General features: G+C 41.8%; 1 protein-coding gene across 1 annotated transcript; it reads right to left on the bottom strand.

Annotated features, from left to right (window-relative positions):
• Window positions 1-265: 265 nt before the first annotated feature.
• LOC133376379 (uncharacterized) lies at window positions 266-14853 on the bottom strand. The gene is made up of 7 exons (XM_061608403.1): window positions 14773-14853; window positions 13398-14007; window positions 8999-9054; window positions 8224-8264; window positions 7586-7730; window positions 3602-3766; window positions 266-500 (listed from the first exon to the last, which is right to left on the bottom strand). Exons 1-6 carry the CDS (start codon window positions 14851-14853, stop codon window positions 3692-3694), a joined length of 1008 nt encoding a protein of 335 aa, XP_061464387.1. The 3' UTR covers window positions 266-500; window positions 3602-3691.
• Between the last annotated feature and the right edge of the window lie 753 nt (window positions 14854-15606).

The raw sequence follows: 15606 nt of genomic DNA, 5'->3' as shown, positions 1-15606 counted from the left end.
ACCTCTATAAAACAAAACTGGGAGAATTTGTTATCAGAATGACCAGTGCAGAATTGAAGTATACTGTTGCTCTTGTTGTTATTAGATGTATTAGTCACTTGTTACCCAAAAGTCTCCAAACAACTTACAACAATGTTAAAAACAAAAACAAATATATTATAAAGTAAAACAATAAAGCAACCACACCTTCATACACCTACAGGGAGCTTTCACAGCATACTAATAACAAACAACAATATGTGCAACAAAACAAAACAAAAACATGTTTGGTCAATGTGTGTTTGAGAGAAAAGTTTAATAAGACTTAACATTGATGGAGAAAAATCTAGAGAACTGTATGTGTGTACTCCAGTGTTCCTGATTTATATCCGAGATGTGATGGGAGAACAGGTACCTTTGCCCACTTTTGGTGGGAATGTATTCAGAATATAAGATAGAGCAGAAGTTCCCAAACTGTGGTCTGTGAGCTTCATTCAGGTGGTCCACAGTATGGGCTCTTTCTGGGAGGAAGGGCAGGATATAACAAATAATAAATAAATAAATAGACTGTAAAAATACAATTAAATATAAGACAAAAATCATACAACATCTAGCACAGTGCATTACAATTACTACAACAGGCAGAAAAATAATTAAGTGGTCCACCAAGGCCCTTAGCAATTTTCAAGTGGTCCAATGGGGGGTGGACAAGTTTGGGAACCACTGAAATAGTGGAGAATGTCTCGCAAGGTATTTAAAGGCATAATAGATTTAAAAAATCCAACACAATTCAAAAGCAATGCTTTTCAGACCAGTAAAGGGCAAGTAAGAAGAGAACACGTGGTGATGTGGTTGTGCACATGCTAACCGTTAATATGATTAGCAAAAGCATGTGTTGAGTTATGGAGAAGGACAATGTGGAATATTATGCTAATGAATAAGATCACCCACTATAAACATTTGTGGAAATAAAGGAACAGTTCAACAGAGACTATTTGGAAAAACTGGACTTTATCCAGTTCTGGAACAAATATAAACCTAAAGATTTAGCACCAATGGGCATTTTGACACTGTGATGAAATCAGGTAACTGGAAACTGTGGGTTGCATCCAATGTTGCACGAGAGGAAGGTGAGCTCATGCAATGGATCTTTCCTTTCCTTTCCTCTCCTCCCCTCTTCTCTGCCCCCTGTGCCCCTTGAAAAAGGCAGCTATCAAACATCATAGGCCATGCCCTACAGGGCTGCAATGAGAGGGAGAATTGTCTGAAATTGGGCAGAGGAATCTTGCAATCCACTGGAAAGCTTGCCTTCCACTCAGGCAACACTGGATACAACCCTACAGAGTTTAATTTAAGATAAGTTTAATTTAATGATCTTGGTTAACATGTTTTGACTTCAGTTTCACTTTCTTGAAAATACCTTTAAAAAAAACATTCTGGCAGTTCTTTGGGATGGACATCATGAGCAGCTGCTCCTATCGTGCTGCTCGACTATGTAAAAGGCACCTCAACATATGCCCTGGAGCATTCCCCAGAATTCGCTGCAACACACAGCAGTTCTGTGGCAGTCAAACTGCTGTGGGGAAAGTTGTAAGGCAGAAAGTTGGATAAGGACCACCACTGAGGATGTCTATCTCAAAATACTACAGTTTTACTATTTGAGATGGACATCCTCAGTGGCGGTTATTTTCCATCTTTCTACCTTTCCAAACAAGGGACTTTAGAGGGAAACCTATGTTTATGACACCTTAAACTCCTTGAAGGAAAGGTGGAATACAACATTTTATCCATGCTTATACTATAAAGAACAGTAAGCTTTGCTGATCAGGAATCCTTCATTTCAGTGGTGTATTTTCAGAGGAGTGTCTGATACATTTTTTGTGGGGCTGTGAAATAATAAGCAGTCATAGTGACTTGTGAAATGCTGCATCCCATAGGGAAATGTCTTTGAACTGTGAACAAGCAGAGAGCACTTGGCAGAACAAAAGAGGCTTTAAATATTTCAGCAAGCAGACACACAACAGGGAGAAGTTCCTCAAAGGCACCAGCCGTTAAAGAGGCAGGTAGCAGAACCGCCTGCTTCTAGGTTGCACAGGCAGATAACATGATTTTTATGACCAAAGTTTCCATGCGCTTAACAGGTTTTTTTGCTTGCAAAGCGCAGATGATTTCAATTTTGAGAGCATGGCTTATGCGGTTAATGTTTTTGCAGATGGCAGGAAATAAACAAGGATTCAGGGCTGAGCTGAGAAAAGGGGAATATCTTCCTTTCTCTCTCATGCTGATATTGATTGAAGTTTAAAGCAAGTAACAGGGAAAGTTGCACTCAAAGAAGATGAGCTCAACAGTTGTGTCAACTGTGACAGCCATTGAATGTTACATCATTTATTTCTTTTTATCTTGCTTAGATAATTCACCCTAGTCTCCCAGTGGTCTCCTAACCAGAGGTGAATCAGGTCTACCCTTGCATCAATGATGCTTACAGCGTTGGCTGTTTCCAGACTATTTTCTGGGTGGGATGTGTCCATTTTGTTTTATTTTTGCATTGCAGTTTACATAACTCTTTCCCTGTGACTGTTCCTCTTGTTTATCTTGTTTTCTCTCCACCCTCTTCCTCCTTCTCTTCCTTCTCCAAATGATGGGACAATCCACACTATCTTCCTGCATCACTGCAGCAGGAAGTTACTTGACCATGGCACACACAGGTGCTCTGTTCCTTTGTCTAGCTTGCAAAAATAGTGTAAGGATCTACAAAGTCCTGCCAACCTGCATGCCAGTGCAACTATTAAAGGAGGAACCACAAGAAGGGGAGTAGGAGTGGGAAGTGATTCCCTACCCAAGATCATCTAACCCCTAAATCACTTTGGAATGAGTCCAAGCTCCATTATAATATTCTGGAAGGTCTTGGTATATAGCAAGTCTACATTACTTTAGTCTAGATGTGATCTTTGGGGTCCTCCCCAAGTCTGTGATTTTATATCAGTAAAACAATATTCTGTAGAAAAAGACTGCTAATGTGCTCAAACCAGTGTCTTTGTTAAATTAATGGCTATAGCCAAATCTCTGTAAGTATCTCTTTGCATAACTAAAAAGGAAGAAAATAAAAAGAAAGACATAACGTAACGTAACGTAACATTAGTGTTGGTGGTACAGAGGGAAGAGTGGTGCAATGGGGGAAATCCATCTTCCATTCTCCTCTAGACTGACACTATTTTGCAGAAGTGATTCAAGTGCATATCAGGAAATTGCACAATTAAAGTAGATTAAAGTATTCCATCACCCAAGCACAACAAATCCACTTTTAAAAAGAATAGGACTTTTTGAGGTTTGGAAAGTGAGGGGAAAATGCATTGAAAAGAACAAAAGATGATCAGGAAGACGGCTAAATACCCCACAAGCAAATCAGATTGAATGCAGGATGAGTGCTCATGATGTTATAACTGCCCAGCAAACAAATCAGAACGAATTCTCAAGAAAGACTGGACCTAGTCCATCCACCACCACATAAGCTCTGAGCAAGCAAATCAGGATGGATACTCAATAAACAGGGACTATGGAGGGACCTCGGCTTCCACTGGGTTCTCAGAAATTCTGCCAAATATTCTGAAATGTTGTCTCCTACCTCTGGTTTTATATAAATACATTGTTCATGAGCTGCAGGATCTAGGAGGTCTTTTCACTCATTGAGCCACATTAGGAGACCTAGTGGCTTTCATTTTCTGCAGTATGATAGACCAGGATCTGTTTCAGGCAGGCTCCGCTTGAAAGATATGTGGCCTATAATAGCCTGGAAAAAATAAATAGAATAAGAATGGACTATCATATCAATTCTTCTTATTCCCCCCCCCTAAAAAGATGATACGACAGCACAGTCCCAGAGGAGAAGGGATATATTAGTTTATGGTGCTGTACATCTCCAGCAGTGCATGTGTTTGGTTGTCTAATCAGGAGATTCATTTGGGTGTCTAGTGGTTTAGGTTTTTATCTGTTGCTCCTCTCTCTGAAAATTTTATGGTTTTGTGGATGTTTTTTTTTTATTTAAAGCACTTATAAACCATTTAATATTTTAAAAATCTCTAAGCAGTGTACAATATAAAAAACCAAAAAGCAATATAATTTTAATTTTAACGTTTGTTTCATTTTGATTATTGTTTTTTATTTTGAATAAATAAAATTACAACTAAAGAAAAATTTAGATAATTATTTAAATAAATTTACATAAATATATTAACTTTTTATAACATAAAACAAACTATTTGGATGCACATTATCTTGAAATTTGTAGTGCCACTACATAAAAAAACCCCAAAGTTCTAGAACCAATTTGCTTGTCCCTGCTCCTCTCTTGTAATAAGTCAGTTCAGATATATCTCAAATCCTCCTGTACTACTCTAATTTGCAGGGGACGGGGGATTTTCTGTTTCTAAGCTTTTGCAATATTTTTGCAGTAGTCAAAAAAGTCAATACGATTTCTAAATAATCTTCAAGGATTATATCTCTTAAACAGCCTAAGAGCAATGTTTTAGGATCGTTGGTATTATGTAACCCAACCCAGAACATTTTTGTTGATGTTGTTGTTTGTAAATCACTTAGAGGTTCTATTTACAATCAAGCAGCATATAAATTGTGCTAAATAAATAATAAAAAATAAATAACTAAAACAAAGAAAACAACCTAAAACCATTAAAACAGTAGTATAAAAGTCGATAAAGACAGTAATCCAGATAATTTGGATAAATAAGAAAAGGGTCTGATCTCATGGGTCAGGAAAAGCCTGGTCAAAAAGAGATATATTTTATTTAAATTGTGGTAAGCTGCTTTGAGTTTTGTAACCACAATGGATGAGTGAGGTATAATATTTTCTGTGTCATCATCATTCCTGTCATCCCTTTTTAGTACTGTTAACATATTCCTTCCTGACCAAGTTTTAAATATTTTACATCATCTGTTTGGTTAGATACATTTTCTAATATATCATGGAGAATCAGAGTTGAAGCCTCTTGCAACACTATACCAGACATGCCACTGGAATTATATTTATTTATTTATCCCTTGCATTTAAATTTTCTAGGGCATTGTGTAAAGCAGAAAGTAAAAATATAACAACAAAACCATCCTACAGTAAAAATCCACAATACGCACGAAACTACTAGCCTGCATTAAAAACCAGACCCTTATGCAAAGCATATGTTAATACATCAACCGTTTTGCTTTTTATAAAGAAAGACATATCCCAGTGCAGCACTGGAAGCATACAATCTTATCTGGAATCACACAACAGCCAGAAGGTGTCAGCCTTTCCTTTCTGAGTGTATGAAACAAACAATATCCAGTGACTTCCCCCGACTTTCCCTGCCTAAAACTGATTCAAAGAAAATGATTTAAATGTGGTTGTAAGTGCAGGGCCAGGCATACAATCTGAGTGAAACGGACGTTAAATAAAGAATATCGGCCATAATTCAGAAAATTCCTTAGTATGTACACCAGTGGTGGGGAATTTCTGATCCACCTAATTAGGTCCAGCAGCAGGCCTTATTTGTCCCCTGATGCCGTTTTCCCTGAACAACACCCACCCACGCCATACCTGACATCATATACCACCTCAGATGTGGGGCAGGTGAAGATGGAACAGCGAGGGAGCAATTGGAAGCCTTAAAATGTACTCCTGGTTTTTTATTTTTTGCAAGTGAGGCTTGTTTCAATGCCTTTAAAATTTGTACCGAATGCAAACCTTGTTGGGATTCATTCCACTTGAGAGTTCTCGGACTAAGCTGAGCCCTGGTGAATGCGGGGCTTAAAGTCAGAATCCAGCCCTCTGAGCTCAGTTCCCTTCATTTCCCCATCAGTTTGAGAGTTTTTAAAGAAAAAGTCCTTATGAAAATTAATCAGCATTTAAGTGCAAATATTTCCTAATGTACAGTGACAGAGCATCTGCCTTGCATGCAGAAGGTCCCAGGTTCAATCTCTGGCATCTTCAGGTAGGCATCTTCAGACTCCTGCCTGAAACCCTGGAGAGTGCTGTGATGTTCCTATATTAATGTATATATGGTAAGTGTTGTTGTTTTAGAAAATACATGGTAAGTGGAGTGAAAGAGGAGGGGGAGTGAATGGGCAGTAGAATGCGAGATGATTGGCTGAGTGTTTAAAATGGCTGAATGTATAAAAGGAAGAATGAGAGTGGAATCGGGGGGGGGGGGAGAAGAGAAAGAGTGGATTGCTTGGTGGGGTTTGAGAGAGTTGTTTGCCAGGAGAGAGTGGAGAAGGAGGGAGGTGGAGTTCGGATTAGTATTGAGTAAAACCATATGCTTATGTGCCTTAAGAAGAAATATTGTTAATCTTGTTAGCTTTGTTATCTGTAATAAATACTTAATTTGGTTTACCAAAGGCCTGATCCTTGGCTGGGGTTTCACAGACCAGAAGGGTCTTGTCTTGCCTCTCTAGTGTTGTACTGCTGCTAGCTCCTCCGCTGAGCAGACTTGAGACAAAATCCCTCCAATGTGTAGAGTGCACAGATGGCCACATATATATTGTGGCACACCTTTGAGTCTCATATCTGACATTGCATAACTTGCCAAAAATGGCTAACCAGTACAAGCAAATTATATATATATATATATATATATATATATGTCTTAACGTATGGAAATACTAAGCAATATTTGGGAATATAAAGCAGCCCATTCCTTTGATCAGCTGTGCAAGAACCCATACACCATAAGCTGTGGCATTGCACCAGTAGAGCTAAAACCTGGGAGAATGGTTTTCAGGTGGTGCTCCCGGAAACCTGGCAAATTGTGGAAGTCTGTTAGGGATTCCTCAACAAGAAGATGGTAGACAACTTCCCTGAAAGAGGCATTCCCTGCCACTACTGATTTTCCCCTGCAATGCACAGCTGCAAGGGAGTGCTGCTGAGTGTCTTTTTTAGGGCTGGGATGGGCAGAAGGTAATTTTTGGCCCACTTCAATGGCCAATTTTTGGTGTGCTGCTTGGTGCCTGCTGGTTGCAAAGTGTGCTGAGCTTTGTTTTGATCCAGGAAAGAACTTGTGTCCTTAAGCAAGAATGCATACTCAGGATCATGTAATACAGATTGGAAGTTATGCCTTAGCTGTTAAAAGACATCCTGGGTATGGACTTTTGCTTTATAAATTTAAAATACACTTTAAAAAACAGTATACACACTATGTAAGCCTGAAGTCAACCGACACCTGTTCTAAGGTGTTCTCTTACTTCACATGAAGTGACAATGATACCCAACAAGTTGACCAATGCTCTGCATGGAATTATAGTGTACATCCTTGAACACTTCCCAGAATCCTCTGCAGTAGGCGGGAGTCCCTCAAAGAGGGAAGAGTTGCCTGAAGTTTGCAAGTATGAAAACCACTGACCTAGGCCGATATTAAATTTATAAACAGCCTTACTTTTTTCCTTTTTTAACTTTGCTGATAGGGAAGTTAAGATCATGGGAACAAGCCTAACTCTGCCTCTTTGGATTTTTAAAATGTTGACAGGTTATGACAGCAAGACAAGCCTGTAATGGGGTATGAAGTATAAAACAAGAAGTGATGAGGGGCCAAGGGGCTTTCATGATCAGTTTCAAGCTCCCTACATCTTTGTTCTCTCCTGGGATGTCACTCTCCTTGAGGATTTCCTTTACGGAGCGCATGATGCCTTCAACGATGTTGATCTCAGCATGCAGTCGATCCTTCTTTTTAAGGCCTTGGATTTGCTCTTTGAGCAACTTTTGGGACTTCCTTGAGATGAAAAATGGGTACAATGTAAATATTAAAAATTGTTCACTTGTCCAGGGAACACCCAGTTCCTTAATTGGCTACAGCACAGCTGTCATCAAAGAGAGGGAAAAATCAGCACAGATTTGTGGATTAGGCTTTATCCAGGTGATCATTCTAAGAGTTAATTTCAACATATTGATAAGCCACATGGTGCCAAGTTCCTACTAAGCATATCTGACCACGCAATCCTGTATATATCTACCCCGACATAAGCCCCGTCTAGGTCTAGGTCTAGGTCTAGGGTCTGGGTGGGGTTTACACCCAGGTATAACATTTCAACCTTAATTATTATTATGTTAAACCTGAAGTATCCACAGAGAGAATGTTGTCCTGTTGTTTCTGATCAGCCTAGTCTCCGGCCTAGGGATCCACCCAGAAGGCACCAACAGGGAGTAATGCTCAGCCTAGTGACTGTTGCATTTAAGAAGAATTCCTGTCTAAAAATTCTTCTTACCACAATGATTTCAGCTGAGCGTCATGCAGTTGTACCAGCTCCTATAAAAAACAGATACATCCCAACATTAATAATTAATATATGGGCCTTTTGTTATTCTTTTAGGGGACGTTTGCTGCCTACCTAATCTGCTAGGTCTGTGATTCCCAAACTGCCCCCCCCCACAGGCCACTTGAAAATTGCCTTGGGTCTTGGCAGACCACTTCATGACTTTTCTGCTTGTTGTAACAGTTTATAATGCGCTATGCTAGGCCCTGTATAACTGTGTAAAAGTGTAATGTTATTGCTTCTTTTATTATCACTGTCTGAACTGCATAGAATTCAAAGTGTAATACAATAAAATACAATATAAGAATTAAAAAGCAATAAACATATAATTAAAAATCCATATGAATATTTAATGCATACATACCATGGACTGCCTGAATGAAGCTTGCAGACCACTGGTGGTCTACGGGCTAGTTTGGGAACTCCTGTTCTAAGTGAAACTCTGCACATTCTCAGAGGTATTTAACTTTAGATGTCAAAATGTATATGAAGCCAATGTGGCAACGTTCTACCTTAGATCACACTAATATAAGCTAGTTTAGGCATCCTACCCGCCCACCAAGCTTTCCTTTTGCCGCAGTTGCTAGATGCACTGGAAGATGCACTTTTCGACCATATGCATAATTCACCAACAGTGTTCTTACACCTTTGCCTAGAAGAACATCTACAATAGCCATGCCTCACTTTGACTGACTTCAGCTTCATTCCAGCCCAGAAAGGTGCTCACCTTTGATGACAGACCGTCTGAAAATTTCATCCATAGACATGAGCAGTAAATAGCAGCTATGAGAAATAAGAAAAAAATCCTGTTATTGATAATTGAGAGCTATAATCTCAATAGAGCCAGGTGTTTCTTGCAGAAAAATAATACTGGGATATTCCGTGATGTATATCCACCTCCAATTAAACATGAAGCATCTTCTCACAAAGTGACCCTAAAATGCATTCTTAATATGTTCAAGTTGGCATCAAACCTTCCTTTATATCCAATTTACTGGAGATTCATTGGTTTAGATCAGGAAACATTTTTCAGCTTGAGGACCAGATTCTGTCATGGGCAATCTTCTGGCAACTGCATCCAGTGGTGGGCATGGCCAGAGACAAAAGTGGCTGAAGCAATGGATGTAATTTTTATCTTTGGGCTCATCCAAACCATACTGAAAACCCACATTTTCTTTATTGGAACTGTCCGCTTGTAGTCCAAACCTGACTGCTCTGCACTTTCTTTGCACTTGAATCAAACCTTTTCTTCATCCATACTTGTAGGCATGCCCTTTTTTCTTGACAAACTCCCCCTCCCTCCTTCTCATCTTGTTGTGTTGCTGATTTGCTCAGATCAGAAGGGAGAGGGATGAGGGTACCCCAAAGAAGCAGGAAATGGGGAGGGAGGTGAAAATGCGAGAAAATGCAACCGGCATCCTTCCTTATAATCGCTGTTTCTCTCATTTTCACAGTATAACTTGTATGAGAAACTGCGGATTAAGAGAGGGAAACGTGTGGGAAGGCAGTGATTAGAGGCCAACCTTCATGTGGAAGAGGGAGAATTCATGGAGACACAGGGGCTTACCTTGCAGATTAAACAGAAGTATGGATGAGCCCTTTGTACAAAGTGGGAGAAGCAGTGGATGTGATTTTTATCTTTGCTCAGTAGGCTACATTCCAGCCATGCAGAATCCAGAGGTTTCTACACACACCATCACTTCGTCCTCCATCCAGTCAAGCAAGACAAATTAGCACAGTTCAAGGATACATTTCAGCTAGGAAAAAGCACCCAAGGTGGGTGCAGAGCAGGGATAATGAGAGCCATGGCCTGAGGAGAGTTCTGAGGGCCAGAGAGAGGGCTTGAGGGTTGCATTTGGCCCCAAGGCCTGAGGCTCCTCACTACAGGTTTAGATTTATAGCTCACCTTACACTGGGGGTTCAGGGAGAATACCAATGTCACAATTAAGCAAAATAATTCGGTTCTGTTCATTGTCTCACAAGGGAGCTCCCTTGCCTCTAACAATATAAGCAAACCCATCACGCTAAGGCTGTATTCAGATGTAGGGTTTATTGTGTTGTTTTACTTATTATAATGGTAGTGCTTCTATCCCAATTTCTAACATTCCTTTCACGCTGCAATACCTGTTGCCTTATGGCACTATGGCTTTTGGACCAATATGCCACCATGTCATGCTAAATGTTATTCACACTAGTAGGAAGGTGTGACATAACAATGAACATCATTGGACACGTCACAACTTCCACACCCTTTCGACACATGCACATTTCTGTTCCCTCATTTTCACCCATGAAAATGGCAGGAAAGAACTGTATGCCCTTGTACTGTACCAAATTTTGTCACTTTACTCCCATGATTTTCTGTGTTAATGGGGTTGAAAATGGATTTTTTCTGGAAGCAATGAACACAAAAATGAACACTAAACTTCCACTATATTCTGCTAGATTTCCAGAAGTGACTTTTACATCATGTGAAAGATCAAATAAAATGAGGAAACTATCAGATAAGGAAACATCAGGAAAACAGAATAAACTTAATGCAGCTTAAATATCAACACCACCTTCCATCTCTTCCAGTTCTATTCCCAAGTTGATTCAGAGATGACACAGAGAGTAAGGGATATGAGGGAAAGTGGAAAAGGAGGCATGGCTTTGAGGGGATGTGGCTGTGAAGGGACGTGGTGTGGCTATCATGAAGAGACCCTGCACTTCTGAATCTGCCACTATACTACTGGCCCTCACACTGCTATGAGCAACAGTTTGTTCTCTAGTCAAAGGATTGCCCTCTTTGAATAAGTCCTGAAGATGGTATTGGTGTTTTGACTCCCAATCTTAATATTTTTGAACATTTGTAAATAGAGTGAAGTATTACATATATGTTGCAGGTCTCCAATAGCCTCTCTCCAAAAAAGGCAACCAAAGTATACAAAACTAAGCACAGTTTTGACTTCATTACTGGTTTATTGCCATCAATATGAGCAACAAATTATGTGAAATGGTGAGCAGTCTGGCATGTTAAACACCTGCCTACAACAGTTACTTACTTCCCTGTGCTAACCAACCTTACTATCCAAGGGGTGTGTGTATCAAGGCCTGATTCATACATGCAGAAAAATTAAGTGGCTTATTGAACTGCAAACGCAAAGGAATCTTATTATAGCAAAGCCAAAGACTTACTATGGTATAAGCTATTGTGGGCTAAACCCCACTTCATCAAATGTAATTAGCAGGCTTGGTCCATGAAAGCTTATGCTACATCTATTTGTCTTCAAGGTACTATAAAGCTTCTTTGTCTTTTAGATGCAACAATCTACTATGACCAACCTCTTTAGCATTTATTTTTTACAGATACAGTACCTTTATAACCCACTTTTCTTCCATCCATGTAAGTCAAAGCAATGTACATAGATTTCCAGGTAGTCTCCCCAGAGCTTGGAAGTAATTAGTTACAAAAAACAAATTACAGTAGGGCCCCGCTTATACGGCGGGTTAGGGACCAGGCCCCCGCCGTAAAGCGGAAATCGCCGTAAAGCGGAACCCATTGACTATAACGGGTCGCGTGAAAATGCTGCAAAAGCGCAAAATCGGCTTTAAAATGGGGAATTTCCCCTAATTGAAAGCCGCCGCATCAGCGGAACGAAAGCGGGGCCCTACTGTACTTGTAATTTATTACTTTTTTGAGGAATGACTGGGCAATTTCTTTACATTTTTATTGTAACAGAACAAGGAGTAATTTTATTACTTTTGAAGAGTAATTGTAATGTTTCCAGCATTACTTTTGAGCATTACTAGGGCAGAGAGCAGGGGAAGTCTTCTGCTCCTCTTATTAGTGGATGAAAATAGTATGTCTCAAACTAGGCTTCTGCACAGCATCGCTCTTCCCTCGTAGGTGTTCAGGAGGCAACGAGGAAGGAGGTGGAGAGCGAGACGGAGAGGGGTGGAGCGGAGAAAACAATTGTTTAAAAAATGGAGAGTGGAGAAGAAGACTGGAGTGGAAGGAGAAAGGAGCCAGAGGGCAAGGACGTGGAAGAAGGAAAAGGAAGCAACAGCGGAATAAAGATGAAGAACTGTGGAGGTGAGAGATGATGGTGTGTGTGTGTTAACACTGTGTTTGTACTTGGTGCACAAAGAGGCCTCTGCTACATGCTACTTTTCTTCATTTGCAGTGTTTTAACGTTTTTTGCATCCCAGGGAAAATGTTTGCCTGGGTGGGCATACTTTAGTTGGTGGCAGGACAGGGTTCAGGACGTGGTTGAGCGAGATAAATTATGCTTGCTGGCTGACAGTGTGTGTGTGTGGGGGGGTTCACTTGCTTTGATTTACAAAGATCTGAGTGGTGGCCTCTGCCTCCCTCCCTTACCAGCAGAGAGACCACCATTATCTTATGGATAAAAGGAATTATTCTATTACCTGTGTTTGTGTGTGTTTATTTTTAATGTTGTTTTAGGCTACTTAGGTGTACAGCAGCCAATGCCAGCACCCTGAAGGCACTCCAGGTTTTTTTTAAGTAACTTAACTGTAATTGTATAGAGATTACATTTGAGTAACAGTAACGTAATCAATTCCTTTCAGAACAATTATAATTATAAATGGCAATTTATTCCTTTTTGGGGTCATGTAACAGTAATTGTAATTTATTCCTTTTTTAAAAGTAATCTTCCAAGCTCTAGGCAATAATCAATCCAACTTATATTCAGCAAGACAGCTGCACTTACATGTACCCTGAGAGCAAATTGCCAGAGCAGGATACCTTTTTTAAAAAACACGATTTATTTACCAGTTTTTCTACAGGTACAAGTGTATAGCCAGGTCATTACATATCAATAGTACAAGAAAACATTTTAACCATCCTCCATTTTTGACTGCTCACGGTACTCGCTAATGTATATGTTAGTTAATCCCTGCAAGTAGAAAAATAGCAAGGGGGTGGGATGGGGGAATGCAAGCCCAAACGCCGCAGGTTTCCCATTCGTGCGTTGGCTTTTTAAAATATGATGTGAAAAGGCATTTAAATAAGTGCCCCTGCACCTACACCCTATAGTGGGGCAGTCCGTTCAACCACCTCCAGACTCTACCACCTCATTCCGCCTCATGTGTGCATCCGAGGACGGAGCGTCGCCACTCACCAGCTGCTTGAGGTCCTCCTCCGAGAGCCCCGCGTACCGGTACCGCTGCTGCTCGAACTCGTAACGGGTCGTCTTGGCCACCACCACTACCCGGGCGGGGCGGAACCCGCCGTCGACCCTTGAAGGGAGCTCTGAGGAAACGTCCGAGCTGAGGCACCGCTGTGAGGAAGAAGGGAGAGAAGGGGGCAGCGAAGACCCGCGCCCCGCCAGCGCCGAAGAAGGCGGAGGCAGCCCGTCGGAGGGTACCACCGACTCGGCCAGGCAGACGGAGCTGGGCGTTAAGGTGAGGTGCCGCTGCGGTGGGGGCGGATGGTGCCGCCGCGAAGATTTGAGCAAGGCGCGAAGGGCGCCGTAAGGACTGCTGCTGCTGCCGCCGCCACTCAAGTAGGTCGGGAGGCAGGTCATAGCCCGGGCTCGGGGGTGTCCTCCGGGAGCCACCGCCGCCCACAGCCAGAGGCGACGAAGTGAGGAAGGCAAAGGAACGGAACAGCGACTTTCCCTCAGCTTTTGCGCTACAACGGCGCGGCTCGCGCTCGAAAAGCAACACACGCGCGCGCACGCACACACCCGCGCACGCACACACCCACGCGCGCCGTTTGACGCACACCACCTAGACTGCTCCAACCCCGCCGCCGCCCTAAGGGAAAGGGGTCGGGTTGGAAGTGTCCGAGGAGAGTGTGAGGGACGGCCAGGGACGCCCTGCGCAGGCGTCGCGTGCCCGCGCGCGACTGCGGGCACCAATCTGCGGCGAGGGCACGCCCACTCCTGGCTCCCACGTTCCTCCCCTCCCCCCTTTTTGACATCGAAGTAGAGATTGCGTTCTAAACCTGAGTGACCCAGTAAGGGCCTTTGACATCGACTCTCTTTCTGCGCCTGCGTCGGCTTCGCCCAATCAGAAGTCCGCCTACTGATCCTAGATGCTGAAGAAGCAGGAACTGAGTTGTGTGATGTATGTTTGCGCGCGCACCCGCATGCTCAAGTATACACTTTTTCTATACATACAGTACTCGCATATATAAACAGGGTTCGAACTCTCCTACTTTTGAGGAATAGAATGTTGCTATTTTGTGCGCGAGCGCATGAGGCGGCGGACGTTTTGCAGCTAGTCTGTCCCTACCAAGAAAAAGGGCAAAGAATTAGAAGAGGCAGCAGGTGGCTAGCGTGAGCTGTGGAAAGTTAACTGTGTCAAGTCACGCGGCCCGATCCTCTGCTTATTCAGGAATACTGTATAGAAAAAGGTGTCTTATACCAGACAGTTGGTACATCTAACTCAATATTATCTACAGTGGCGGCTTTCTAAGGCTGCAGGCATGGGACATTCCCAGTCCTTAGTGAACATGCAGGGGATTAAACGTGGGAACTTGTGCTCTCTTACTGAGCTTTGGCACTGAATCCCACTTGCAAATAGCAAACCCCAACGTGACTTGACCCTCAGCCAAAAAGCAAAAGTGGCCATGTTGGCCTATAAAAGATTCCAAAACCCATAGCATGGCAATAATACCACCCTGTTCAGATCTTGTAAGTTCAGGTCTGTGGCTTCCTTTATGGAATCAATCCATCTCTTTGGCCTTCCTCTTTTTCTACTCCCTTCTGTTTTTCCCAGCATAATTGTCTTTTCTAGTGAATCATGTCTTCTCATTATGTGTGCAAAGTATGATTTATTTATTTATTTGATTTATTAGTCGCCCATCTGGCTGGTTGTCCAGCCACTCTGGACAGTGTACAGAATAAAAACATATAATTATATTAGAACATTAAAAATCTCAACAACAATAAAACAACCTAACCTCAGTTTCATCATTTTAGCTTCTAAATAACTGTGCATACAGTCTGCAGTCCTAATACACTTAGACCAGCTGAGGTGGACCAAGTGTGTGTTTGTAACTCTTAGGTTAGCACCCAGTCTCTATTTACTACTTTTTGTATTGAGTTCTGGCTTGATCCATCCACTCAGGAAAAACTGTGACTTCCATTTGGATGTCTTGGTAGTGGTCTTTCTCCTCCCTGCCCGTCCCCCTTCTGCCACATGCACATCTGAGATAAAGCTAAACAATAGTAGTTATTCAAGTTAGCAGCAGCAGCAACAAGAGATGGTTAATAATAAGCAACACCCATGTTCCAGAAAATAAGTATTACCTTTTGATGTATCTTCCATGCTGTAAACAAAGTACAAATTCAAAGTACAGCCCTGATGACTAAATTTGGGCAA

The sequence above is a fragment of the Rhineura floridana genome, chromosome 1, assembly GCF_030035675.1.
Source record: "Rhineura floridana isolate rRhiFlo1 chromosome 1, rRhiFlo1.hap2, whole genome shotgun sequence".
Lineage (NCBI taxonomy): Eukaryota > Metazoa > Chordata > Lepidosauria > Squamata > Rhineuridae > Rhineura > Rhineura floridana.
This window is presented reverse-complemented; position numbering and strand designations above follow the sequence as displayed.

What these genes read in the sequence shown, in the direction of transcription:
- LOC133376379 (XM_061608403.1), bottom strand. Translation starts at nt 14,853, where the DNA reads ATGGCCACTTTTGCTTTTTGGCTGAGGGTCAAGTCACGTTGGGGTTTG. An exon ending in GGATTCAGTGCCAAAGCTCA is followed by an intron (nt 14,008 to 14,772) that starts GTAAGAGAGCAC and finishes GGAGCAGTCTAG; the next exon opens with GTGGTGTGCGTCAAACGGCG. An exon ending in AGGAGGACCTCAAGCAGCTG is followed by an intron (nt 9,055 to 13,397) that starts GTGAGTGGCGAC and finishes TATTTCTCATAG; the next exon opens with CTGCTATTTACTGCTCATGT.